Source organism: Panthera tigris, chromosome E2, assembly GCF_018350195.1.
Source record: "Panthera tigris isolate Pti1 chromosome E2, P.tigris_Pti1_mat1.1, whole genome shotgun sequence".
Taxonomy (NCBI): Eukaryota; Metazoa; Chordata; class Mammalia; order Carnivora; family Felidae; genus Panthera; species Panthera tigris.
This window is the reverse complement of record NC_056674.1, coordinates 15,662,013-15,689,831: the sequence shown is the minus strand read 5'-3', so window position 1 is coordinate 15,689,831 and position 27,819 is coordinate 15,662,013. Positions and strand designations below refer to the sequence as shown.

General features: G+C 45.9%; 1 protein-coding gene across 1 annotated transcript; it reads left to right on the top strand.

Annotated features, from left to right (window-relative positions):
- On the top strand, positions 1-27,819 carry SPINT2 (serine peptidase inhibitor, Kunitz type 2). Its single transcript, XM_007096878.2, has 7 exons — positions 1-503; positions 20,239-20,409; positions 23,288-23,347; positions 24,643-24,696; positions 25,241-25,402; positions 25,714-25,752; positions 27,139-27,819. Exons 1-7 carry the CDS (start codon positions 398-400, stop codon positions 27,303-27,305), a joined length of 759 nt encoding a protein of 252 aa, XP_007096940.1. The 5' UTR covers positions 1-397; the 3' UTR covers positions 27,306-27,819.

Genomic DNA, 27,819 nt, shown 5'->3' with positions numbered 1-27,819 from the left:
CGCCCCGCCCCCTCCCCGGCCGGCCACCTTCGGGAGCTGCTTCGAGGCGCCCGCCATTGGCTCTACCGCCCACCGAGCGCTTGTGGGTGTGGTGGGGGTCTGAACGGTGGGAGAGTCGGCGAAGTGTCGCCGGAGGCAAGGGACGAGAGGGAGGCGGACTGAAGCGTCGTGGGCGTAGCGGACAGACCGTCCGCGCACCGAAGGTCCGACAAGGGGTAGTCCCCGAGACTCCGGCGGGAGCGCCAGGGCGGCACCTCGCAGACCCTCTGGGAGCGCCAGCACCTGAACACGAGGCTCCCCAGTGCGCGTGCGCGGCAAGGGTCTTCCCGCACCTGATCGCGAGACCCTAACGGCCAGCCGCTTGAGGCTTCGCCTGCGCTGCCGGGTGGAGCCCGTCATGGCGCAGCTGTGTGGGCCAAGGCGGTGCGGGGTGCTCCTCGCCCTGCTGGCCTCGCTGCTCCTTTTCGGGGCTGAGGCGGCCGACGGAGAACGTAGCGTCCACGGTGAGGGCCCGGGAGGGTCTCCTGGGAGGAGCGGGAGGCAGAGAGGCCGAGGGTGGGACATTAGGGTCTGGCGGCTGCGTTGGGGTGCGAAGGGCCTTGGGTGAGGTATGATCAGGGCGAATTGGTGGGAGAGGAAATTGGGGGCGACCTGGTGGAGCGGGGGCGTGGTGGAGCCGGCTGCGGGAGATTGAGTCTGGGGAAGAGGTTTGGGAGCCTTTGGGAGTGAGGACGAGCGGCGGAGCCCGGGTTGGTAAAGTTTCCTGCGGGTGAGGGAGGAGACTAGGGCTAGTGACCAAGAAGGAGTGGCACTGGCCAACAGGAAAAGGGTGAGAGGCTCAACAGAAGACCAGCCACTTCCTGTCAGAGGAAAGTTCCATGGCCCAGAAAAGCCCAGGGAGGCCAAGCCTGAGAGGGGGTTGGATTAGGTGACGCAGTTTTAGCCTCTGACAAAAAGCCCCCTCGCCCACCTCTTTGGATATTGGACGACAGCCTCCGGAGAAATTTGCAGTAGAGCGCCTCCAAAAAGAAAGGTGTTTCAAAGGAAGGAGAAGCAAAGCAAAAATGTTGGAGGGGAGAAACGTTACCAGGGTGCAAGACTGGGGCCCTTTGGTATAAGAAGAGTATTGGCATTGAGAAGCTGGGGTTGGGTTTGTGAAACTGGTCCTTAGAAGCTGGCGGAGAACAAGGCCCAATGTTAAACCTCTACATTTTACGGAAGTTTGGCCTGAAACGTCTTTTTGAACAAGTGTTATAATCTCAACTGCTTCAGACAAGGACAGCCAGGCTTTGGGGGGGGGGGGGGGGAAACACTTTTGAAAGAAGAATTCATTGATTCAGCAAAACTTATTGAGCCCCTGCTATATGTCAGGGATGGTGCTGGCACCAGTGGCACATTTGTAACTTCCAACAAGCCAGGTCCCTGCACTTGGAGAGCTTATATTTTAGTTGGGGGTGGGGGGGGACCGAGACAGTGAGTAGGTAAACATTTAGATAAAGAGCAGCCACCGCAGTATTAAGTTACTAAGAAGTAAATGAACAAGGTGAAGTACACAACAGGATGATGTAAGATGATGGGGGCTGCTTAGCTCAGGTGGTCAGGGGACGTCTCTCTGAGGAGGGTGACATCTTGAGCCCTAACAAGAATGAGGAGGCAGCAGCCACATAAGAACCTTGTGGATGAGAGTCCAGTTGGAGGTGATGGAGTACAAAGGCTTTGAGGTGGGGGGCAAGCCTGGGGGTATTCAAGGAAAAGACAGAGAACCATCATAGCTGGAGCAGGAGGGGGTGGGGGTGGGGAGATAATTGGAGGAGGATATGAGGTGGGAGAAGTCGGGAGGAGCCAGGGGGCTTTATAGGCCAGCATTTTGGGTGGAAGGAGAGAAAGGATGTGTGCACACCAAGTCATCACCTGTGGTGACTTCAGAAGACTATTAATGTCCCTACACTGGAGGCAGGAAAAATGAGCTAACGGGGATATCACGGGTTGGTGGGAGAGGATTAAGTCCGTAGGTTAAGGAATCAAGAATACAAGCGTTGATCATTCTTGCAACCTGAACTAGAATTTGACAGTACTCCTGGACTTTTTTCAGTGATGTGATTATGTTAGGATGTACCTTCCAGTTACCTGGCCTGGATTTTCTCAAAACTGAGTTTAGGGTTAACCTCTTGCTTACTCTGAGCTCCCGTGTGTTGTTTAATCCTTGAAACAACCTGGTTTGGTGGTGAAGTTACAGGTCTTGCCTCAGGTCACACAATAGTAATTGACAGAGTCACGCCTTCTCTTTTCCCAGTGGCCTTTCTGGTTGCTGTAGACGGCTGGACCTCCTGACCTTTCACAAGTACTGCTGTCTGGCTGTGTGAACTAACGACCTTGCTTATCTGAAGTTCTGTTTGTTTGAAAGCTTTCAGATAGTTTAATTTGAGGCAGGAGGTAGTTTTGATTCCCCACCCCGCTTTCCTCTGATTGCTTTGATTTTTCTCAGGCAGCAAGGTCTTCCACTCAGAGCGAGGTGTTTCTCCAGCCACTTGCAACTGCATAGGTGCCACTAGATGAGTATGAGGCCAGGATGGTTCGAGGGTCACCTACCTGGGTGTGGAAATCACTGAGAATGAGAGGCAGCATGGAAGACCGTGAACTGAGAGCTGAAGTCATGAAGTGAGGAGTAGTGATCTCAGTTAGCAGGTGATACACAGGGTGGGGTATAATCTACTTTAATGATGAGATTAACGGCTAGGGTTTGAGAGGGCAGGAGGAGAATGGTGTAGAAGCAGTTCCAGGAGCAAGGAGCCCTACTCTCTTGGAAGGGCACAAGAGAAGGCATGTCCTCAGGGGAGAGCGGAGTTTGGTTAGAGTAAGAAAGTGACGAGAATGTTGAGAAAGAAGATTGAGGAAATGAAAGATTTTTGCTTACAGTAGTTGCTAAGTCCTGGAAACCCCGGGAGTTAGGGAGAAGAGAGATGGGAACAAAACAGGATGTATGGGGACAAGGGGGGTAATTCAGGAGTCTGTGGCTGATGTGATAAGCAGGTGATAGGAGTGTCATGTGGTTTCAAGACTGACAATGTTGAGCAGGTGCTGGGTGTTGGAGGGCGGATAGGAAGGGGCATGGGATGTAGTGACACTTGCAGGCTAGACAGTGTCCTGACTCCAGACCTCTGCCGATGGAGGTGGGGAAGAGCTGGTGCTGCTCTGGGTGTTTCTAGCATTCAGGGAGAGTGCCAGTCTGCCGTGGAAAACACACAGATTATAAACTGTTCATTCCCAAGAGGCCTCAAACAGGCTTTATGTGACTTGTATAGTTTGTAGAACTGGGGAATTTTTTATGGAAAAATTTGTCTTGGGGCTCTGCCTGAAAAATGTGAAGATGAGCAGCACCAGGTCAGTGTTCCCACATAGCACCTATAGTGCTCCTTTGGAAAGGGCATAGACTACTCTCCCTCAGTCTTTATGCACTTGGCCTGCCCACTGTATCTCTAAGCATTTGAGTTGTGACACCACGCCCCCCATCTTAAGAATATGCCCAATTTAGGGGCGCCTGGGTGGCTCAGTTGGTTAAGTGTATGACTCTTGATTTTGGCTCTTGGTTTTTGCTCATGATCTCACGGTTTGAACCCTGCATCAGGCTGACAGTGCAGAGCCTGCTTGGGATTCTCCCTCTCTGCCCCTCCCTCACTCACTGTTTCTCTCTCTCTCAAAAATACATAAAAATAAATATTAAAGAAAATATGTGCCCCACTTAGTAAATGGAGGTCAAAAAAAATAACAGCTCCTTATAAATTGTACAGTATGGTATGTGTGTGTGTATCATCGCTGTTAGCAAGGGAAAAGCCCTTATCAGGTGGGCACATATGTGTGTGATTTTTTAAATATCGTCCTAGGTGATAAATCCTGTTACTTGGAGTGCCCCAAAATACGTAATTTTAATTTTGATCAGTACAAGGGCAGATAATACATTTGGTCCTTGACCAGCACAGGGTACAGTTGAAAATCCACATGGAACTTTTGATTAGTTCCCCCAAAACTTAACCTACTAATAGCCTGCTGTTGACTTATCAATAATATAAGCAGTTAATTAACACATATTTTGTATATGTATTAAATACCGTATTCTTAGAATAAAGTAACCTAGAGAAAAGAAAATGTTATTAAGAAAATCATAAAGAGGAAAGTCAACTGTGTATTCCTTTTCAGAATAGAACCTCAGCAATTCCTTTGGGAAGTTTAAATGTAGTTCCTGCTGCCAGTAACTTTATGCCTGAACGTGGGCATCAGAACTCACATTAATGGTTACTGGGCTCATAGTCCTTTGTTGATTGTTCTTGGGAATTTCCACTAGAGAAAAGTACAGCAGCCTTCATTTGAGAGCCTCCACTGCACTTTCAAGTGATCTTCAGTTTCCATCAACCTCTTGGGTTAATTACAGTTCCCCCAGAACTTTGACTGAATGGACAAACTTTCCAGCACTTCTCCAGTAAGCATGTTATTAGTCACCACTCCTTTCTCTTCTCTTCACCCCCATGGATGGTTGTAAACTGAGTGGTTGGAGATCTGACAGATGAGAGCTAACGTGCAGTTGGTGTTGGTGATCAGCTGAGGGTTCTCCCAAGTAGTGTCTTGTATTTTTGCCCTTCACAGAAGAAGCACTTGTTTTGCTTGCTGTCGAGACAGTTTGGTTCCAGGACAGTCTGAAATATTTATTCATTGATTTATTCAAGACGTATTTATTGAACACCTACCAAGTGCCAGGTACAGTAATTTCAGGCGCTGGAAATAGCACTGAACAAAACAAATGACCTCCTGATCCATGGCACCTACCTCGGAGAGGAAGACAATACAGTAAACAAACAAACAGTGAATATATATGTGGTGACAAGTACCATAAGAACAGTAAGATGTGGTTTGGTGTGTCTTAGTATTGAAAACATGGCCTTTGAGATACAAATGATAACAGTCTCTAAAGACAATGAGGGCCTTACTTTCAGGTCCACTGAGGGCAACGCAGCCCCTTTCCATCAGAAACATTCCTTTGCTCTGGTCAGCATTTGAGAGCTTGGCCTGTGATAGAGAAAGCAAACTTCTCTTTCACCTGGCTCCTGGAGCACTCCTCATTTCACCTGTCCCCAAAGTCATTGCATCTCTCAGGCTTGTCTTGAGGTAGTTGGCCTGGAAGCCGAGCCTCAGCTACGTGCTGAGGCTAGACCGAGGCTAGCTGAGTGGTGAGGTAGCCCGTGATTCATGTGAGAGGGGAGAGAAGCCTGGAGGGGTCACACTGAAATGACTTCATCAACCCCAGGAAGCCCGGTGGCCTACTGGTGACATGACTAAGGCAGATTTCACAGATGACCCCAGAAGTATTAGCATGAGGATTATGGGTGTCTTTGTGCAGTCCTGGTCACAATGTCCTTTCACGTGTTGTTTCTGACAAGATCTTTTGAAAACTGAAAAGGAACGCTGGAACATGGATGCTGAGTCCCGGTAACTTTGAAATTATTTGAAGTACATTTTCCATTATTAGAAATCCATTTTTGAGATGAGGGCAAGAATTTAAGCTGTTTTACACACTAGTGTTTGAGATGGATCTCACCAAAAGGGTCCTGGGTCCATGGCTTCTGAAGTCCTTGAGTTCATAGGTCATATTTTGTGTGTGTCTTTACGTCTGCCATTTAGAGTCTAGAGCATGCCCTTAAGCAGGTGAAAAAATACTAGATTTTATCAATAGTGACCTTTCAAATGGCCACTGCACATAAATAAGTATACAGTATGTCCGTGGTATTGAAATTTAATGGGGTGATTAGGGAAACATTTCTAAAAAGGTCTTTAGGGGGTGATAATGGAAAAAAATCGAGAAACACTGTTCTAAGGAGAGGATTTATTAGTTTTGATCAATATGTGAAAATGGACCACTATTCAGAAAATGTTAAGAATTCCTGAATGTGAATTAAAAAAAATTTTTTTTAATGTTTATTTATTTTTGAGAGAGAGACAGACAGAGAGCATGAGCAGGGGACGAGCAGAGAGAGAGGGAGACACAGAATCCAAAGCAGGCTCCAGGCTCCGAGCTCTCAGCACAGAGCCCGATGCGGGGCTCAAACTCGCAAACCGTGAGATCATGACCTGAGCTGAAGTTGGATGCTTAACCGACTGAACCACCCAGGTGCCCCTCCCTGAATGTGAATTAACAGGGAGTCCCACCCATTAAAGACATTGAAACTTTCCTTCCAAGTTATTCAGATGGGCTACTGTGATTCTAGTTACAGATTTAGGTAAGGGTAGAATTTATAGTCTTGTTTGAGTGATGAATATGAGGTGACAGTGGGTAGGAATGGTGGTTTGCATGGTGTTGGTGTTTATAAAATGTAAACTTATGTATCAAAATGTTATATCTAAAATGCCAAGATTTTATATCTAAAACAAGATTTTATGAGTCTTATAATTTAAGTTGGGTTTGTCATTGTAAATGTTCTTTCCTTATAAATACCTAGCAGTTAATTTGAAGTTTCTGAATTACTTATCCTAATAATGACAACTTCCAGGCACCCAAACCTAGAGGAGATGGGTAGTTTTCTGTACTGAAAACAGAAGCACTTAAGTATATAGAACCTGCCCAGCTAACCAAAATATGTGGATTTATAGATCACTTTCAAATAAGGCTGGTCACAGAATAAATGTCAACTTTGGAATTTGGCATGGTAGAATTAAAACAGCCAAGAGTTCATCTCTGATATTCAGTACTTCTCCACTTACACAGAACTTTTAAAATTCTCTCGTTCCTTGGTGAAAAGATACTTGAAGGTCCAAATGGGTAACCAGGGCATTTGTGTTTTTATTTTCCCCAGGCTCTGAACTCTTAATCTCCAGTAATGTGCAGTTGCAGGACTTTGATCCATGTGATAGTTTGCCATTGTCTTACTATGGGTGCAGATAAGGGATGGTGTCACTTTAAGCATGGAAATGGTCACACAGCAGAGAAACAAAGGGAGGAGTGATGATGGTTGAGTTGGTTTGATCAACTCCAGCTTGAGGTGGTACTTCTGGTCTTCCTTATCCCTGGGTCGCATCAGTCATCATATTCGGTTGGACTTTCTAGTGAACTGTGTCATTCTTTTTTATCTTCATTCCCACTGTCCCTTTATTGGTCTGGCCTTCATAAAAATATAATATCTACTACTTATTCAAAGCTTTGTGCTTATAATGGAATACAAAACTCCTTTAATCTTTAACACTGTTTATGTTTTTGGTCGGTGTGTCAAAGATATTCCTCCCATTTGAGTTGTTAAGAACTGCATCCATCCGCACCCGCAGAATGTATCTCAGTGGAGCCTATGGAGGAGAAACTGACTGAGCCTCCTTACTTTACTGCTAACCAGTGAATTCAAGTTTCAGTGAGTGAATGCCCTTTCCCAGACAAGTTGCTGTCAAAGCAGCCTCAAGATTAATAGTGTATTCCAGACCAGGCGATACAAGTCTAGATGTCACAAAAGGGGACTTTTTGCTAACAAATTTGCCGAAAAACACTTTTATACTAACTATATCCAGAACATGTGTAAATCACACAGAGAGACCCTCACTTCATCTTGGGCTGAGTTATATTTATAATGTCCTCAAGATAGTTCTCTTGCTCACATTCTTAGTTTTACCCTAAACGAAATGGATTTTAAAGAGAAAACTCTCCTGTTTTCTGCAGAATATTTCTGACACCAGATGAATGGGCTTTTCCACATCAAGCAGTTTTCCAGTTCTAAGTGAACACCTATTTAACTCACTTCTGACACCGACTCCCTGGAGTTAGCACAGACCCCGAAGATTACCAGCTCAGTCCCACAAGACTGCCCCCTCCCCCATCTTCAATTGAAAGTCCTAAGTTGTCACCTGTACTTCCGACCTACTTGCTATAAATCAAGGGTTCCCACAACCCCTTTGGGTTCAGTAATTTGCTACAATGGGTCACAGAACTCCAGGATACATTTACATACAGATGAATGGCCAGATGAAGATCTGGAGTAAAGGGTCTGGGGAGGGTCCCCAGCACAGAAGCTTCTGTCCTCATGGAGTTCAGGGTGAGCCACCCTCCTGGTACATGATGTGTTCACCAACCCATCTCTCCTAACCCCTTCAGTTAGGGTTTTTTTACTGAAGCTTCATCCTGTGGGCATGATTGATTAACTCAAACTCCCTTTCACCTCCTCTTCTTAGAGGATGAGGGTGGGGCTGAAAGTTCCAACCCTTCAATCTTGCCTTTGTCTTTCTGAAAACCAGCCCCCATCCAGAAGCTATATAGGGGCCCCCCAGCCACCAGTCATCTCATTATCACTCCAGAGATTACCAGGCTCTTAACTCTTGTGTTAGGAACCCAGGTCAAAGACCAATTATTAGAACAAAGGTGCTCCTAGCACTCAAGAAACCACAAGGATTTTAGAAACCTCTGTGTCTGAAGGTGCGGTTGGGGGGGCGGGGGGCGGGGGGCAGTGACCAAATCTATCTCTTACTATGTCACAGCTACACTGGATTCACAATCAGAGCTTTGCTTTATCTTCCTGAGCCCCCCAAGATTCTTCCATTTATATATTCCAAGCTTCTAAAATCTGCAGGATTTTTTTTTTTTTTAAACCAGCCAGGCCTAAATCAGTGAACATGTGGCTTGCTGAATTAAAGAATACGGGTTTAGGGGCGCCTGGGTGGCTTAGTTGGTTGAGCATCCAACTCATGATTTCGTCTCAGGTCATAATCCCAGGGTTGTGGGGTTGGGCTCCTCACTGAGGATCCAAGCAGACGCTTGGGATTCTCTTCCTCTCTCTCCCTCTCCCTCCCCTTCTCCCCTCCCCACCTCTGTCCCTCTCTCCTGCTTACACACAGGCTCTCTCTCAAAAAAAAAAAGAATATGGGGTTTATACATTTTCCAGCTTTATTGTTAGGTTAGTATGTGTTTATTGAATGTACTGTTGTTCCCATGTTATGAATGAGGAAAAAAACAGGGAGGTTAGGAAGACTGCGTTAGGTAAGACAGTGGATAATAATGGCAGCCAGGGATCCCTCCACACATAGATCCTTTACCAGAATGAGGATCTGTCCTACACACTTTTTCCAAATGACTTTCATATGTGTCACTTCCCATACCAGAACCTTTGGTCATTTCCTTTGTACCTTGTGTTGGCTTACAAGCCCTTTGAATTTCAGGGCTTGTAATGTGATTGAAATATTTTATGTTATGTGATTTTTTTGACTTTTGTTTTTCTGCCCAAGCGAGCCTTGTTCTAATTATAAACCCCTGAAGGGCAAAAGACCGCATCCTCAGTCAATGCTTTCTAGGGATGACTACTCAGCCCAGTTTACCTTGGAGGGTTCCAATTTATGCCACTTTATGTCACAGAGTGACTATTAAGAATGCCCCCTTTCATTCTGAAAAATGTCCTCATCTGGAGGGTACATTGTATGGTGACCCTGTTTACATACAATAGCTATTCACCAAACACTTGTTGCTTCATACTGCTCAAGATCCTAAGGAATTTAGCACATTCAATTTTATTTCTCATGTAGTTTAAAATTTTTTAACCAAAATTTTTATTTTGTTTTATTTGTTTTAATTTTTAAAAATGTTTTATTTATTCTTGAGAGAGAGAGAGCGCCCGCGCACACACGAGCAGGGGAGGGGCAGAACTAGAGAGGAACACAGAATCGGAAGCAGGCTCCAGGCTCTGAGCTGTCAGCACAGAGCCCAACGTGGGGCTCAAACTCACAAGCCATGAGATCATGACCTGAGCCAAAGTCGGATGCTTTACAGACTGAGCCACCCAGGTGCCCCTTTAACTGAAAATTTTACACAGCAGGGACCATATTCCACTATCCTGAAAAAAACACTGCTGACCCTTAACAACAACAACAACAAAAAGTAATGTATTCACAAGATTAGAATACTCACACTGTGTATTCTGGATGGAAAAAAAACTGGAAAAGTCTCCCTCCTTCAGTTCCTTTCCTTAAAGGTAAATTCATACACGTGTCTAAATTAAAAGTTTAGAAAGCAATTACAATACATAAACCATTCTCCTGTTTTTCTCCTCAGTCTTAGACATTTTTCTATACCAGCACACACATATTTGCCTGTCTTTAACAGCGCTGTTATGTGCATGTCTTACAAGTTACTTAACCAGAACAAATAAGATGTCTTGATGGTGAATTTTCAGCTGTTGTAGGTCTGTGAACACCAAGCCCTCTGGGAATGTGGTAACCGTTGCCCCTGTTGTTTGAAACACTTGGATTAAATGACTCTTGATTGCTTTCTTTGCTTTTTGATACTAAGGAGTGAACTGTGCTCTTATTTTTTGTGTGTAAAATAAGATTTTCAAATGTCTGAGAATTATTATAACAGGTAATTTCTCTTTCATCATTGTCTTTAGAATTTTAAGTTGCTTTAATGGAAAGAGTAGTGCTGTTTTTAGCAATGGGAGGGTATGCTACAGTGTTCTTGGCAAAGGAAAAACCTGAGGAATGCATGGTCAGTGTTGTTATAAGAAATGTGAACCCTAGGAGTCTATTTGATAGCTTCTGACTGCACGTATAAGGCTTGCTGAGTTCTATAATGACAGGGTGGAAAATCTGAACTGGGTGTTTTTATAAACACTCTCTAAAGAAGAGATTAAACTGTATCATGGTTGCTGCCTGCGTATGGCCTAAGAGCTATTTACATTTTTTAATGTTTGAAAAAATCAAGAATCAGTAAAAGTTACATGAAATAAAATTTTAGTGCCCATAAATAAGGTTTTACTGAAATGACAGCCATGGTCATTCATTTACATGTTTGTCGAAGGCTGCCTTCATGCTACAATGCTGCAGTTGAGTAGTTAGAACAGATTGTGACCCACAAAGTCTGAAATAAAGGCAATCCCTGTTTTGCATGGTTTTTGGCACGCACGGATTTTAGTTACCAAGTATATTAACTCTGGGTACTTGGATAAAGTACAAGTTTCAGCTCTTCGGTCACAGATCACTATGTAAATGACATATATGCATGGTGATTGATCACTGTATATCTGTTACTCAGTTTACACACACAGCAAATCATGTGGTTTTCTTGCCTCCTTGTTTCCTAGTAATAAACCCGTGTTACAGTTGATTAACCTGTGGTTAATCAATAAAGGGAATTGACCAAAAAAGATGAAAAGTGCAACAAAGAGAAAAAGTGGTAATGCTGGAAGCAAAATTCCAGTGGAACAGGGGCACCTGGGTGACTCAGTCAGTTGAGCGTCCGACTTCAGCTGAGGTCATGATCTCACCGTTCACGAGTTCATAAGTTCGAGCCCCGCATCGGGCTTGTGCTGACAGCTTGGAGCCTGGAGCCTGCTTTGGATTCTGTGTGTGCCTCTCTCTCTGCTCCTCCCTGGCTCATACTTGGTCTCTCTCTCTCTCAAAAATAAATAAACATTAAAAAAATGAAAAACAAAAAATTCCAATGGAGCATAAGCGGAGTGATAGAAGAACTCGCTTACTTTGGGAATGTTGAAACTGCCTTGATTTGGAAGACTGGATGTGCAGCCAGAGAAGCCTAGTGAGGGTCCACGTATCAACAGAAACAAGGAAAGTGGTGACAAAAACAATGATGTTCCAGTGGAAGTACCACTGGCAAAAAAATACCCACAAAAAGTAAAGCACCTCTCAGAGCAGTTGTGATATTGAAAGAGAAAGGATAAAATGTTGGGAGCTGATCCAAACCTAGAAAGATGTGTGACAGTTCACTAAGACTAATTGAAACGATGCTTGCTCCATTATCAGAAGTTATAGGACTAAAGACCATCACAAGCACTGTTCAAGCTACTCTTGGTAATTTTTTTTTTTTTTTTTGCAAAGAAATTTAAACACTTTAATTCTCAAGTTTCTAATGTTTTAGCCACATTGTACTAAGTAAATATTAATTTTACTGTTCATTCTATACATTTTTAACCCACAATTTTTAATGTTTTGACAAACAAGTTTAAAGGTCATGAAGTTGGTTTCCATACTTTCATGCAAAGCAAGTACTGGCTGTGTTCACTATTTGGCCAGGTATAAAAAATGTTTTCTGAGCTTTGCTCTAGATAAACAGATGGGTGGGAGGAAAAGGACCATTTTATGAGTGACTTCAGGCTTGTGAGATGATCCCAGGCTTTTTGGCCTGGTCTCAGGCATAACAGTGAAGCAAGAAGTCAGGGTTGTTCACAAAGCTGGAGGCATCACAATTCCCAACTTCAAGATGTAAGACAAAGCTGTAATTATCAAGACAGTATGGTACTGGCACAAAAACAGACACTTCGATCAGTGGAACAGAATAGAGAACCCAGAAATGGACCCACAAATGTATGGCCAACTAATCTTTGACAAAGCAGGAAAGAATATCCAATGGAATAAAGACAGTCTGTTCAGCAAATGTTGTTGGGAAAACTGGACAGCAACATACAGAAGAATGAACCTGGACCACTTTCTTACACCATACACAAAAATAAACTCAAAATGAATGAAAGACCTAAACATAAGACAGAAAACCATCAAAATCCTAGAGGAAAAAGCAGGCAAAAACTTCTTTGTTCTCAGCCGCAGCAACTTCTTACTTAACATGTTTCCAGAGGCAAGGGAAACAAAAGCAAAAGTGAACTATTGTGATCTCGTCAATGTAAAAACCTGCACAGCAAAGGAAACAGTCAGCAAAACTAAAAGGCAACTGATGGAATGGGAGAAGGTATTTGCAAATGAAATATCAGATAAAGGGTTAGTATCCAAAATCTATAAAGAACTTTCAAACTCAACACCCAAAAAACAAATAATCCAGTGAAGAAATGGGCAAAAGACAGGAGTAGACACTTTTCCAAAGAAGGCATCCGGATAGCTAACAGACACATGAAAAGATGCTCAACATCACTCATCATCAGGGAAATACAAATCAAAATACATGTGTGCTGTTTCGAAGGGACGCGTGCACTATAATGTTTATAGCAGCGCTATCAGCAAAATGGGCATTTGGGTGGCTCAGTCGGTTAAGTGTCCGACTTCAGCTAAGGTCATGATCTCACGGCTTGTGAGTTTAAGCCCCACATTGGGCTCTGTGCTGACAGCTCAGTACCTGGAGTTTGCTTCAGACTCTGTGTCTCTCTCTCCTTCTCTCTCTCTCTGCCCCTCCCCTGGTAGCACTCTGTCTCTCTCTCTTAAAAATTAAAAAAAAATAATATAAACAACAGATGGACATAAGGGAACGGAACCAAAAATAATATAAAAACAGGGAGGGGGACAAAACATAAGAGACTCTTAAATATAGAGAACAAACTGATGGTTGCTGGAGGGGTTGTGGGTGGAGGGATGGGCTAAATGGGCAAGGGGCATTAGGGAGGACACTTGTTGGGATGAGCACTGGGTGTCATACATAGGGGATGAATCACTGGAATCTACTCCTGAAATCATTATTGCACTATATGCTAACTAACTTGGATGTAGATTTAAAAAATAAATAAAAATAAAGAAGTCAGGGTTCTTTAGTCTGTAGCACCCATGGGAGTAAAAAGCCTGTCAAAGGCTAGACTCCTAGGAAAGTTCTTTTTGCTTGTTTTAGAAGTAAACTTAATCTGTGTATAAACACATGAATAAAAGAAAACACCAAGTTCAAGGCAGTTGTTTATTCAGGGGAGAGAGAGAAGGTGGGATTGAAGTAAGGGGTATACAAAGGTTAGAATTTGTTAACGCTGAGAAGTAGATATACTTGTGTTATGGTATGTTCTCCGGTTTTCAGAATATTTGAATGGTTTATTAACTTAATTTTTTTAGAGTAGGCACAGCTACAACTATACATTTTTGGAGAATTAGATACTGTCTTAAGCCTGTAGAGTTAAATGAAATTGGTAGTGCCTGGGAGCCTAAAATTCCTATGATGTCCTTGTTAGCAGGTGACAGCAGGTTATTCCAGCCCATTGCACATGGAGTGAAGGTGTCTGAGCCTTTGGTTTGTTGTCTTGGTTAAAGCTCTAGTGACTTTAGAACCAGAGGAACCTGTTTTTCATGGCAAAGACCAGGCTGTTTGGCAATTTTATAATAGCCAATGTTCAAAATGCCTGCCAGGGTTTGGTAATTTAGGTTCATATTTCAGATAATATGTGATTTTTAACCATTTCTGATGCTTTTCCAAGAGAATGTTAACTAGTTCCTAAAGACAGGAATTCCATTTTTACATATGCTGAAGCAAGTAGATACACATTTGGTGCTCTGCAGCTTTTTTCCATTTTTCTTACTCTGCATTTTGAAAACTTACAGGATGTATTTCATTTTCCACTAGAATTTGTGAGTGTACAAATAGGACCTGAGGCATTTTTCATGATTGTTTTCCAGTGCTATTCTAAGACCAATATATTGTTTTGTCATCTCTTAATAGTAATTTTTATTACTAATATTTATTACTATTTTTTATTAAATAGTAATATTTATTAGGGAATAACTTCCTGAAAGTTTGTCCTACCAGGTTCCTCTCAGCCTTGACCAGTGGTGCTGTCTGTGACCTTGTCATTAAGTGTGACTGTAAACAGGCCCAGCAAAGGGCCTGGCCTTTTGAGCCCTCAGATTGTGATGAAGGCCCTGAGGAATGTTTTGGCTTTTAGGCAACTTCAGTTTCATGTTTTCCCCACTGCCTGTTACTATAGTGGCTTTTTCTTTCTGTCCATCTGAGGGGTGGTTATGTTAATACTCAGGCTCTGATTGGACCACTATTAAAAATAGTGTACATAATGTGCCTGGCATAATGCTTAGTGAAGGCAATAGGTGGGGTTTCAAAAAATAAGTAAAGCTCTACATTCCTTTTTCCTTTTTTTTTTTTTTAAGACTTGTTTGTTACTTTTTGATAGTGCGAGCTGGGGAGGGGCAGAGAGAAGGGGAGAGAGAGTCTCAAGCAGGCTCTGTGCTGGCAGCACAACCTGATGTGGGGCTCTATCCCCTGAACCACGAGATCATGACTTGAGCTGTTAAGTAATCTCTACAACAAACTTGGGGCTTGAAGTCATAACCCCAAGAATTGCATGTTCCATCAACTTAGCCAGCCAGGCACCCCCATTTTGGTTCATTTTTATTTTAACCTGGATCTACCAAGGTACAGTACTTTAATTAAAAGTAATTTTTTTTTTTTTAAAGGAAGATGATAAGTCATGGAAGCCATGTTACATACTAAAGTATTTCTGGCTTTTTGTACAAGCCTTTTGGAGAACAATGAAAGGGAGTGGAGAATGTATGACCTGTGCTTCCTAAAAGAACATTGCCTCCTTTAAAACAAACAAAATTAAATATTTATTTATTTATTTATTTATTTATTTATTTATTTATTTAGAGAGCATGCACATGAGCAGGAGGTGGGGGGCAGAGGCATAGAGAGAGGAGAGAGAGAATCCCAAGCAGGCCCCATGCTGTCAGTGTGGAGCCCGACCCAGGCCCGATTCCACAAACCTGAGCCAAAATCAAGAGTTGGCACCTAACCAACAGCCACCCAGGCACCCCCCAAAATTCTTTTTCATGAGTTCACTTCTTAAGCCTAGTGAATAAAAATTTATATCATAGAGGCTTAAAAGCAGTTGAGTTAGTAGAAGCATGTGACAAAATGAGAATTTTCTCCATTTGACAGGGTACTTTCATACTCAAACAAAGGATCTGTCTTGACACAATAGGGTGTGGTTAAATTTCATCTTTATTGAACCTAGCTTCAGCCAACTAATCTGCTACTTTGAGCTCTTCTACTCTAATGAAATTTGTGTAAAAAAAGAGAAGCTGTTTTTATTAAGAAATTTTCAAATGTATACAACAATAGTGAAAACAGTTCTTTTTATTTATTTATAGTTTTTTTTAATGTTTATTTTTGAGAGAGAGAGAAACAGTGTGTGAGCGGGGAAGGGGCAGAGAGGGAGACAGAGAATCTGGAGCAGGCTCCAGGCTCTGAGCTGTCAGCACAGAGCCCAACGTGGGGCTTGAACTCACCAACCAGAGATCATGACCTGAGATGAAGTCAGATGCTTAACAGACTGAGCCACCCAGGCGCCCCTGGGTGAAAGCAGTTCTGTGAGCCCACGTGGACTATCGTTCAGCTTCAGTAATTGTCCACATTCTGTCTTTACAGGCTTACTGTATTTTTAGTCCCAAGTTTTCTCTTAATAAAGATACATTTCTGAATTCGCCTGTGCAAAGGAAAAAGTGAAGTCCCCCCCCCCCCAATCCCCTCTTACCCCACCCAGGGAACCTAAAAATAAGGCTGTTTTCTGAAACTTAAACTATGAAGTCAATATGTGGTCATTAAGAGCAGATGTGAGCAGCTGTCTGGGACATAATGGCCTCTCAGCCTTGCAAGATTTGTTAGGAAGGGACCATCACATCTACAGAAAGAATGTTCCAGTCAGAAAGAAGCAGCAGTCAGTATCAGCAGTCAGGAAAGGAAGTGTCACAGAGGCACATCTTGACTGTGTTTTCTTGACCGAGTGTGTCCTGAGTTGTCTACTGTGTGGTTCTGGCCTGCCTGGTAGATCCTGATGGAGAAGGATGTTCATAGGAATTCTGCTGTAGACTTTTCCTTACTCTGACTCCAAGTGACATGCTCCATTTCAGCTTGCTTTCCGAGGTGGTATGCTGGTTCATATATATATCCAACCTGCTTGACAGTTCGTCAGCATCCTCTTGTGTGCTTTGCTAGCAAGGATCACCGTCCCTGCATCTCATCAGCTGGGGCACTAAGAGTAAGCGTGTGAGTTTACAAAAATAAGGGCCAGATTCTGGGCAGTGCGGACTTCACCAAGGTAACTACTATCCATCCCTAGATAGGCTTTTCTTTCTTCTTTATACACTCAGCCTTCTCTACCTGCACAGAGTGTGTATCCGGCTCCCTTGCTTAGGAAAAGCTACCGCATTCCCACCCTTGATACAGTGGTCTCCCCGTTGCATTCTCTGTTATGGTGTCTGGTGGTTCCCACCTGGCTGCCTTGAGCTTTGTTCGACATTGTGTCATGTTTTTGTTTTAACTGAGATGTAATTTACCTACTATACAGTTCACCCATTTAAAGTATGCAGTTCCTGGGGCACCAGGGTGGCTCAGTTGAACATCTGACTCTTGATTTCAGCTCAGGGCATGATCCCAAGGTTGTGGGATTGAGCTCCGAGTTGGGCTCTGTGCTGAGCGTGGAGCCTGCTTGAGATATTCTCTCTCTCTCTCTCTCTCTCTCTCTCTCTCTCTCTCTCTCTCTCTCTCTCCCCCCCCCCCCCTTCCCTTCCTCTCCCTCTACCCCTCACTGTGGCTTGTACTCTTTCTCTCAAAAATAAAAATAAGTAATATTAAAAACAAAGTGTGCAATTCCTCCCTTGGGTTTTTTGTTAAAAAGACTGTCCCTGAAACTGCTCAAGAAGCAAGGACACAAAGCAGTCAGTGATCTCCAGGGTGCTCAGCTTGGCAGGGTACTGGATAGGCTGTTGCTTCTTCTGTAGCAGTTGGGTCCTCCCTGCCTTGATGTTGTTTTCAGTTGTGGTTCATAAGTGGATCCTGTGGCTCTTGTCCATCTTGTCTTGTTCATAGCAGTGCCGCCTCAGACATTTGACAGCCACGGGGGTTGAGTGGATCGTACACCAGAGAACCCTTTTCCTATCGTATTTTCCTTGGGCCTTTGTTGACTGTGTATGGTTTTTTGTTTGTTTTGTTTTTGAGAGACAGCGAGCTGGCAGAGAGAGAGGGAGAGAGAGAATCCCAAGCAGGCTCCAGGCCATCTGTGCAGACCCTGACACGGGGCTCAAACTCACGAACTGTGAGATCATGACCTGAGCTGAAATCAAGAGCCAGATGCTCAACCAACTGAGCCACCCAGGTGCCTTGATTGTGTATGTTTTGTGATCTTTGGCATGTTAGCAAAAGTATCTGCTCCAGGTGCACAATCCGCCGATTCTGGTTGATGTGTTACGGATGGGAGGTGCCCCTAATTTTTTTAACTGCCTTATTAAAGTATCTACATGCCATAAAATCAGTTATTTTAAGCATACAATCCAGTGATTTTTAGTATATTTACAGAGTGTACAATCATCTCCACAAATTAATTTTAGAATATTTCCATCATCCCCAAAAGATCCTTGTGCCCATTTGCAGTCATCACCATCCCCCAATCCCCCAGCACCAGGCAGACACTAATCTACTTCCTGTTTCTCTTGATTTGCCTTTTCTGTACATTTATAAGATTCTACTCGTATGAAGTGTCCAGATAATGTACTTTTTAATTGGTGTTTTAATGGATGGTTGCTTTCAAATTAACAGAAAATTTCTTCAGAATATGCTTTTTCTGCTGTACTAGTTACCTGTGATTTATTGGTGTGTGTGGGAGTTCCTTGAGGTGTTTGTTTTGCCCAGTACTACACCCTTTTTTATCCATAGATGTTTTGTCGAACATTTGGTTTCACGCCCATTAGACGTAAGACATATTTTGGGGAAAAACAAGATCTTGCCCTCTACTTTTGAAAGCTGTCCCCTAGTTAGTGAAGTAAACCTAACAAACATGAAAACAATTAGAGGAGAGTAAATGACAGCTTATAACTTATTTGAGATGTTAATTGAACACCCTGCAGATTGGAATGCCCTTCTGCCAGAAGACAGACGGGTGGAGGCCAAGGAGTAGGAGAGGTGGTTTGGACTCATGATCCCAGAAAGATGATAGGTGGTACTGGGCAGACATTGGATCACATTGTCAGCTCACTCCCTTTTCAACTTGCTTTCCATCCTCCTGACTCCTCCAGGAGAAAGGCTCATTTTGGTGCAGGAGACCTCCAGCACTTGCTTATCTCTCTCTCTTTTTTTTTTTTTAAATGTTTGTTTTTATTTTTGAGAGAGATAGAGACAGAATGCGAGTGGGTTAGGGGCAGAGAGAGAGGGAGACACAGAATCCGATGTGGACTCCAGGCTCTGAGCTGTCAGCACAGAGCCTGACACGGGGCTCGAACTCATGAGCTGTGAGATCGTGACCTGAGCTGAAGTCGTACGCTCAACCGACTGAGCCACCCAGGCGCCCCTCTGTCTTTTTAAGAGAAAGCAGATATCTAGGTCTTTTGGAGGTATATGTAGCTGGCTGGAATTCTGTGACATTTTTGTTTGTTTCCTTTGTACTAGAGTGGGGTCAGATTTGGGGGCACCTTGAAACCCATGCCCCTCTTGGAATGCTCAGATGGGAGCCATTATAAGTGTTGGAACGGAGGAGTGCCCTCAGCTGCCTTTGGAGTTGGGACAAGGGTTAGCAGCTTCCTTCTGAGGCTTGTGTGGAAATTTCAGTGTGAAGTGGCTGACTTGGGCAAACAGTGGATAAGGAAGGTTAAGACAGGTCCAGGTCCTTCCTGACCTCACCTTGCCGGCTCTGGTCTTTCAGTGCTAAGTTCCCCCTTGATGCCTGGTGTGATGGGCACATACCCGGAAGGATCCTGAAGTGTGATATGTTCTTTTGCCTTTGAAAGCTATATTTCTTTTTTTTTTTTAATCTTTTTTTAATGTTTATTTTTGAGAGAGAAAGAAGAGAACAAGCAGGGGAGGGGCAGAGAGAGAGGGAGACACAGAATCCTTAGCAGGCTCCAGGCTCTGAGCTGTTAGCACAGAGCCTGATGTGGGACTTGAACTCACGAATCTCAAGATCATGACCTGAGCGAAAGTCAGACGCCCAACCGACTGAGCCACCCAGGTGTCCCTGAAACCCATATTTCTACATTGGATGTCGTGTGTCTTAATTTTTTTTTTTTAATTTTTTTTTTAGTGTTTGTTTATTTTGAGACAGAGAGAGTGAGCAAGCGGAGCGGGGGCAGAGAGAGAAGGAGACACAGAATCTGCAGCAGGCTCCAGGCTCTGAGGTGTCAGCACAGAGCCCGATGCGGGGCTTGAGCTCACAGAGCCGTGAGATCACGACCTGAGCCAAGGTCGGACGCCCAACCGATTGAGCCACCCAGGCGCCCCTCGTGTGTCTTTAATAAGTTGAGGCAGGGACAAAATCAACGTGTAACTGAAGTATAGTTAAGTTGGGTGGGTTGGTGTCTTTGTTATTAGGTGATGTGTTTCTTTCCTGTGCAAGGAAGGAATCACTAAGCCTAATGGCAACACTTTACAAACCACTCACGACTCACGGAGAATCTGTGCTGGATCCTGGGCTCTGGGAAACAGTGGGCCTCCTCTTACAGGTCTGTGCATGTTCTCCGTTGGCAGGATTGCCCTATGAATCCAACTGGTCTCTCTGCTTTGTGTTTTAGAATTCTGTCGAGTTTCGAAGATAGTGGGAAGATGCCGGGCCTCCTTCCCTAGGTGGTGGTACAATGTCACCGATGGATCCTGCCAGCAGTTTGTGTATGGCGGCTGTGAAGGGAATAACAATAATTACTTGACCAAGGAGGAGTGTCTTAAGAAATGTGCTGGTGTCACAGGTAAGACAGTGGTCCTTGGGGAAAGGGCGTAACTTAGAGACCATTTATTAACTTGGGTTGTGGATGCCTTTTGCATTTTGCTAGTTCTTCACAGCTAAACCTGGGGGATGTTTTTAAAAAGCAGAAGAAAGGCCCAGTTTGAAGGTCGCCCACATAGTGGTTTCACAGCAGTACTCTCCCTCCTCTTCCCAGAAGGAGAGTAGGCCACAGGCTCGAGCTGGGGGAGGGGGACATGACCACCTCTTCTCCCCGACTTCCCTTCTCCCACTGCTGAGTGTAAGTCCCCCACCAGGCCTGGCATAGGAGAGTCCTCCAGGGCCACTCAGACAGGTTGCCCTCCTTGCTCCCTGGGCATTTGGGTTATTTTTACCTCTGGGGCAAATGCCTTGAGGAGCTTACCCAGCCAGCCAAGTTGTGAGTCAGAATAAAAGCAGAACAGACTTTCTGGAATCTGTCCTTCTCCCAGCCCTTACCTGGGAGGGACTCAGTGGAGTCAAGAGAATGTTGACTTTGAGAGCCTCATAGTTTAAATAAGAACCTAAAGCCCCACAGCAGAGGGTACTGGCTCCGAACTGAGCCGTGAGGGCCTCCTTGAGGGATGTGGCAGTGAGACATTGGTCCTCTGGGGTTTGATCCCTTCCAAGTGCTCTAGAGACCTGAGGATTTGGCTAGCCGATAAAACGTCATCGGCGATCTCCCTAACGTTGTTACGTGACTTTTCTCATCCTTTCTTGATGGCACGGCATCACTGCTCAGGCCCTGGATCAGGATTCTGTGAGGACGCACCGGTGCCCTCAGTACTCCCACGTGCCGCCAGCCTGTGCGCCTTGGGCCAGAGGCAGGTCCTGCATCCTTGTTGGGTTTCATGTCTCCTCACTCACTGGCTATAATCTCTCTTGGCTTTGAGAGCCATTCAGAAGTCAGATACGCTTATTAAAGTTGTGTATAAAGAGGGGGAAACAACAGTGGCCTTGGCTGTGGCCTGAGGTTCAAAACATCGTGCTTGAGCACACAAGTCCACAGTGACCGAGTGCCTCCAGGAACTGTTTACTGATCTTTGTGTGCCGCTGCCCAGCAGACACTCAACAAGTATTTGGATGGCTGAGGGCTGGGTATTGCTTTTGGATCATACAGGCTAGTCCCTCACCTTTTGGGAGCAACTGGCAACCTTACCAGATGGTGACTGAGGAGAATACCATTTATTATATTTTTTTGTGGTCAGCTGTGACAGGTATGGGAACAGGAATTAAAGGGAAATATTTTTGCTGCCTTTTCTGTCAAGAGTTGACTGTCGCAATTGTACCTGCCTGTTCTAGTTTCTCTTTACTTTTTCAGGAAAACAGTTGGAAGTTTTAAGAACACAGGCAGTGAACAGTGGGCACTCAGGATGTTGCCATGAGGGGTCATGGGTGGTTGTGTTTGCTGGAGAAGGCAGACAGCTGTCTCCCTAGAGGTGGGCCGGAGTCTGAGGGCCCAGAAAGCTCATTTGTTGGCACCTGAGTGTGGCTCCACTGCATGTGTTGTTGAAGCACTCTCTCGTGAGTCTTTCATTGAGTCTCGTGAGGAGAGCTGGAGCAGCCAGGGCAACTAGTCACGGGGTCTTTTGCCAGCATATTCTCTCCCAGGCGGCTAACCTCTATGGGAAGCCGAATGAGAATGTCAGCTTATTAATTTATAATGAGAACCAGAACTACCCTGGGGACCAGACACTTGGGTCTCTGTGCCTGCTGCACCTGTAGTCCATGTAGGCGAGCCTCTCAGGCAGATTCCCAGGAGGTTGCTTGATGTGGACAGAGGCAGAACAAGGGGAGCTGGTTTGTGATGTGAATGTTCAATGGCATCAGGTTAGGCCGGCCCCGCGCCTCCGCACAAGGTCTGCAGGGACCAGCGGGGAGGCAGAGGAGCCAGGTTCTGTCCCTCCTGGACCCTGCCCACACTTCCTTGTACTTCCTTAGCGGGCTAGCCTCTCCACCCCTCCCCCCATAACTTGGTGTGTATGTGTGAGATAAAACATACGTACCATAACATTTACCGTTACAACCATTTTTAAAATTTTTTTTTAAAGTTTATTTATTTTTGAGAGAGAGAGAGAGAGAGAGAGAGCGCATACAAGGCAGGGAGGGGCACAGAGAGAGGGAGACACAGAATCTGAAGCAGGCTCCAGGCTCTGTGCTGACAGCTCACAGCCTGATGTGGGGATCAAATCCATAAACCATGAGATCATGACCTGAGCCGATGTTGGATGCTTAACCAACTGAGCCACCCAGGGACCCCCCGTTATAACCATTTTTTAAATGTACAGTGGCATTAAATACATTTCACACTGTCTCACTTTTTTTTTTAACTTTTTTTTTTAATATTCATTTTTGAAAGGCGGGGGCGAGGGGGCAGAGAGAACAGGAGACACATCAAAGCAGGCTGTAGGCTCTGAGCTGTTAGCACAGAGCCTGACACGGGGCTCGAACCCACAGACCGCGAGATCACGACCTGAGCCGAAGTCGGATACCCAACCAACTGAGCCACTCTGGCGCCCCTATGTACTCACTTTTTTAATTCATTAGGTGAGTTAATGCAGTTAAACAGATTATTTGGTCTCGGAGGCCATTCTGTCTTTTTAGAAGTCACTTCATACATCTTTGCTCTGATTCCCAGGGAGTTGATCTTAAAGTTTCACCCACAAGGGCAGTCTTGGTTCCTTATTTCCAAAGTTCTAGCAGGCTTGTGGTCCAGCATGTACATCAAAGGGCCCACATAAAGGAGAAATGGGAGTCACTGTGAGAGGTGCATGGGACCATGGCTGCTCAGGGACTCTCTTTGTTTTGTTTCACCAGGCAGTCTTGAGGTGCACTTTCTCACCATGTTGTTTGTTCCCTTGTAGAGAACACCATCGATGATCTGGCCACCAGCAGGAATGGAGCAGATTCCTCTGTCCCAAGTGGTAGGTTCTTAAAACAACCGAGGATATGATGAGGACTCTCTGGACCACGAGGACATTTGTAATTTGGGAGCAGTACAAGGGCTTCCGCCTCCTGGTCTGTTTATCCAGAATTGGCAAACAGGGCTTCTGCCTGGGCTGCCAGCTTTTGGCTCCTTTCTGGCATCCTTATGCTGGAAGTTCACATTGTCCAACGGGCAAGAGGGCCACGGGGTTCTACATTGCTTCTGGGTTGGCCTCTGCTTCTTCCTACAGGACAAGGGACTGTGGATGTTGCTGTTGCCTACAGCTCAGGCCCCTTCCTTCTCTCTGAGCTGGCCTCTGCCTGCTGTGCTGCCTTCACTGCCCCACCCCACCTCTCCTTCCCTGATCTGTCTCCTTTGTTCTCTGTTCTCCTTGCTGTCTCCCTCCTGTGCTGAGTCCTCTGTCTTCTGCCATCCCCGCCTCCATTCCCACTGCAGTCCTTGATCCTGAGCTTTGTGTTAGCTTGCTTTGTAGCGCTGACAGCAGCTGCCCCATTCCTCCTTTATGCTTAAAGGACTCTGCATGTATCGGGAGCCTGGGGTGAGTGGTCCAGATGCACTGGCAAGTCCAACCCAGCTTTCTTGAAGGCCAGTTCCCAGGCAATGGGCTCTGCTGGGCAAGACTTGCTGTGGAGGGAGGGAATCTGTGCCCCCCGCCCGCCCCATTTGAGGACAGCTCCCGGGGCCAGTAGCTATGCACTGATTGCAGCCTTGGCTTTGGCCCTCTGGTTCTGACATCGGTGCTCACGTGTGAGTGAGCATTTATTAGTTCAGTGGTTGGCTGGCTTGTTAGAGTCCCTCTCCAGTTTTGCTAAGCCAGGAATCCTGTGACTGTCCCAGCCATTGCTTTGTCTGGGTTCACTGTTTATTTACAGAAAGGTCTCCAAGGTCATCCAGAATCTCAGGCACTGGCTTGATAACTCTGGTTTCCATCCTATTTCAGAAGAAAATATCCCAGGAGAAGGAGGGGCCTCCCTATGTCAGAGAATGAATGAACAAGACCATCTTCCTCATCGCCCCACAAATTGTGGCTGGGATTAGTTTCCATAGTAACCCTGAGGCATAAGGCAGGCCTCTCCATCCAGCATTCATTCCGGTGTGTGTTGTAGAGCCCGTTAGGAGTGGGAGGTGACAGACCTGACCGTGGAGGGGGCTCCATTCCTGCTGGGTGCCAGCGTGTCGTGCTCCCTCAGTGGGCCCTGTAGACTCAGCCCCAGCCAGGCTATGTGTCCTATGTCCAGCCCAGCCTCCCTGATCTGGATGTTTGTGTTTTAGTTCCCAGAAGGCAGGATTCTGATGACCTCGCCAGTGACATTTTCAACTACGAAGGTATAACTTTTAAAAAATATTTATGGGGAATAAACATGTTTTCTTACTTCGTTGGGAATTGAGACACACTTGAGTATTTCCACTACAGAAGTTGTAGAGCAGAGCTTCCTGACCTTTTCCAGGTGGTAGAACCCACAAGGATGCCCCAGGCCTGCAGGAAGTGGATGCACCACAGCATGTAGGCGGGAGCTTGACTTTAGAGAGGCGATATGGCGTGAGGCTCTGCCTCTCACCACCTGCATGGCTGTGGGCAGATCACTGTAGCTCTGCCTCTGAGTCCCCTACGACAGATCTCTTTGAGACCAAGAACAGTGCCCGACTTAGAGTGATCTCTATAGCAACAGAGTCCGGCTGTAAAGAGAAAGATATCTGAAAACATGGAGGAGTGTCAGTTGGGCCAGGCTGGCCACGTCTGTAATTTATAAGTTCCTTTAGCAGAGAGTTGTTTCTCTGTTGGCAGCAGTGTGACTGCTCTGGAGCATTCCAGCTTTGTTTCACGTCTGGGCCCTGCTAATCTGTACTCCTTGGATTGTGTCGCTCTCAGAATACTGCACTGCCAAAGCAGTCACTGGGCCTTGCCGTGCGTCCTTCCCACGCTGGTACTTTGATGTGGAGAAGAACTCTTGTGACAACTTCATCTACGGAGGGTGCCGGGGCAATAAAAACAGCTATCTGTCCAAGGAGGAGTGCATGCACCACTGCTTTGGTGAGCCCGGCTGATTCCTAAAGCCAAGAAACGGTGGGTGGATGAGGCCACTGGTCCATTTCCCCATCCCTAAAAGGAAGGCCTTGGAAATGCTGTCCGTTGGACTCTGCCATTCTCTGGCGCACTTGTGGGGAACAGGTGGGCTTTGGGCCTGGCTGTTGCACAGACATGTCCTAAGCCCCCACCAGGGTGGCAAGGCCCTCAAAAGAGCTGGAAGGCCCTCAGAAAGAGCCTCCTGGGCGCACCTAGTTGCTGGCAGCTCTGGTGGGGAGGGCTGTGAGCTGACCTGAGGGTTGTGTATTCTCTTCTAGGCAAGCAGTTGTATCCTGTCCTACCCCATGGCACTAAAGGTAAGAAGCCTCTGGCCCTCCTCCACCTGCTTTCCCTGACCAAGCTCAGCTGTATTTTTGCAGGCTCTTGTTGTCCTCACATGTAATCCTTCACTGTAAACACCTTTTTTGGTTGAGAGTCATGTTTCTGCACAAGAATGGTCAGGCAGCTTGGAACATATGGTGGATGTTTGTCCCACTATGCAGTGTAATAAATGGGGGCTGAAGGGAGGCGGTCTCCGCCCAAGCAGCCCCAGGGTGACTGGAGGACAAGTCCTACTATTATTGTAAGACTTGTGGGGTCTGCTGCACATGGGCCTGAGACTGGCTCCAGGTTTGGAGGGAACTTTGCCGCTGTGGGGTGTACTGAGCTGGTCACTGGTGACAGGAAGCCGCAGAACCCTTGCTGTGTGTGGGCAGAGCGAGGTAGGGCCAATGCTATTGTCCCCAAGCAGTCTGGTCTGACAAGACACCTGGCCTCCTCTCACTTTTGTTTCTGATTGTGAGCTTGAGTCACGGATGGTGGTGTCTTCGCAAAGGACCTGCTACACTGGTTTGACCTCTTTCCACCTATTTCCCTGTTAAGGAGCCCTGACCTGGCCTGCATGTCTGCTCTGTTTTAGAGGAGGAGCGAAGCTAGAATCTGGTTTGCCAGGCGCGGGGGTGCAGAAAACAGCCCGGGTTTGGAAGGTTGGGGGTAGAGAAAGAATTGCCCCTGTCAGTTCTGTAGCCAGAAGGGGAGAGGGAGCCAGGGAGCTGTCACAGAAGGCCACATTCTTTAGGTGGGGCCCCACCTGAAAAAAAGCATCTTCGATGACCAGTGAGACTGCAGTGGAGCAACCACTGTTAAATTTACCTGGGCAATTAGCACGAGGGTCCCCTCCCGGCCCCGCTCCGAATACGCCCTTGCCTCCACCCTTACTTCATTCCATAGGCAACCAACCACCCCAGCCACCTGCAGGGCCACATCTTTCTCCAGCTGGTCAGTGTGCCGTGTGAACACAAAACCTTGGGGTTTTATGTTCACACACTTGCCAGAGGTGTGTGCTTTTTACATCATGGTACACAGTTTTTGGCTTGGGACTCCTGTATGGGTTGCCCTGAGAGGTGGTAGGAAAATACAGAGTTGAAGTGGGGTTTCCTTGTTCAGAGAGAACACAAATACCCACTCTGTGTGCACAGAGCACGACGCTTCCTTTTTTCAGTAACCTGCTTCTCCAGACACTAGAGATTCCTTGAGGACTCCCCTGGCGGGCAGTGCCAGTTGTCCACACCCTCCCAGGTGGGAGTCACAGGGGGTCTGGCAGAAGGGCTGCCAGTCCTTACCCTTCGTGAGCTGTGTGCTGCCCTGCTCTGGCTGTGGTCCTTCTCATCCTGCCGGTTCTGAGGCCTTTTTCTCCTCCCCAGTGGTGGTCCTGGTGGGGCTGTTTGTGATGGTCCTGATTGTCCTGCTGGGGGCCTCCGTGGTCTGCCTGATCCGGGTGGCACGGAGGAACCAGGAGCGCACCCTCCGCACCGTCTGGAGCTCTGGGGACGACAAGGAGCAGCTGGTGAAGAACACCTACGTCCTGTGAATGCCCTGCCAGCAAGAAGCCGCCCTTCCTCGGGTCTCCCTGTTGATGAAGATAACCTGGGAAGGGAGGGGAGACAAGTGCAGAATGTGTGTGTGCTTTTTAAAGTAGAGTGATTGGTTTGTATTTGTGCGATCATTAGGGCTTCGGGTCTCTTTATTTCTCCAGAAGGTAAGAGGGCTGCTTCCTGGTCTCCCGGCTGGGTCTGCTTCGAAAACCCTCTCAGAGGTGGGTTCTGTCTCATGTTGCAAGTGGTCTGGCCCCAAACCAGAGTCGGCTGCTCTTCAGTTTAGTTCTTTGCCCCAGGTATTAGTTTTCTTTGCTTACCTTGAATCCTGTAGTGTCTTTTCTCATCACAGAAGTAATGTTTTAATAGTTTTCTTTGTTTTTTGATTTGTGTGTGTGTGTGTGTGTGTGTTTTTTAAGTAAGCAGTAACAAATTTTTTTTTATTAGGCTTCTGAAAGGAAGAGAATAAAATGTACAAGCTTAATAAAAAGGGCCTTCCCTTAAATTTCA

Coding starts and splice junctions, on each gene's coding strand:
- SPINT2 (XM_007096878.2), top strand. CDS start 398: ATGGCGCAGCTGTGTGGGCCAAGGCGGTGCGGGGTGCTCCTCGCCCTG. Junction 25,403..25,713: donor GTGCATGCACCACTGCTTTG/GTGAGCCCGGCT, acceptor ATTCTCTTCTAG/GCAAGCAGTTGTATCCTGTC. Junction 25,753..27,138: donor CCTACCCCATGGCACTAAAG/GTAAGAAGCCTC, acceptor TCTCCTCCCCAG/TGGTGGTCCTGGTGGGGCTG.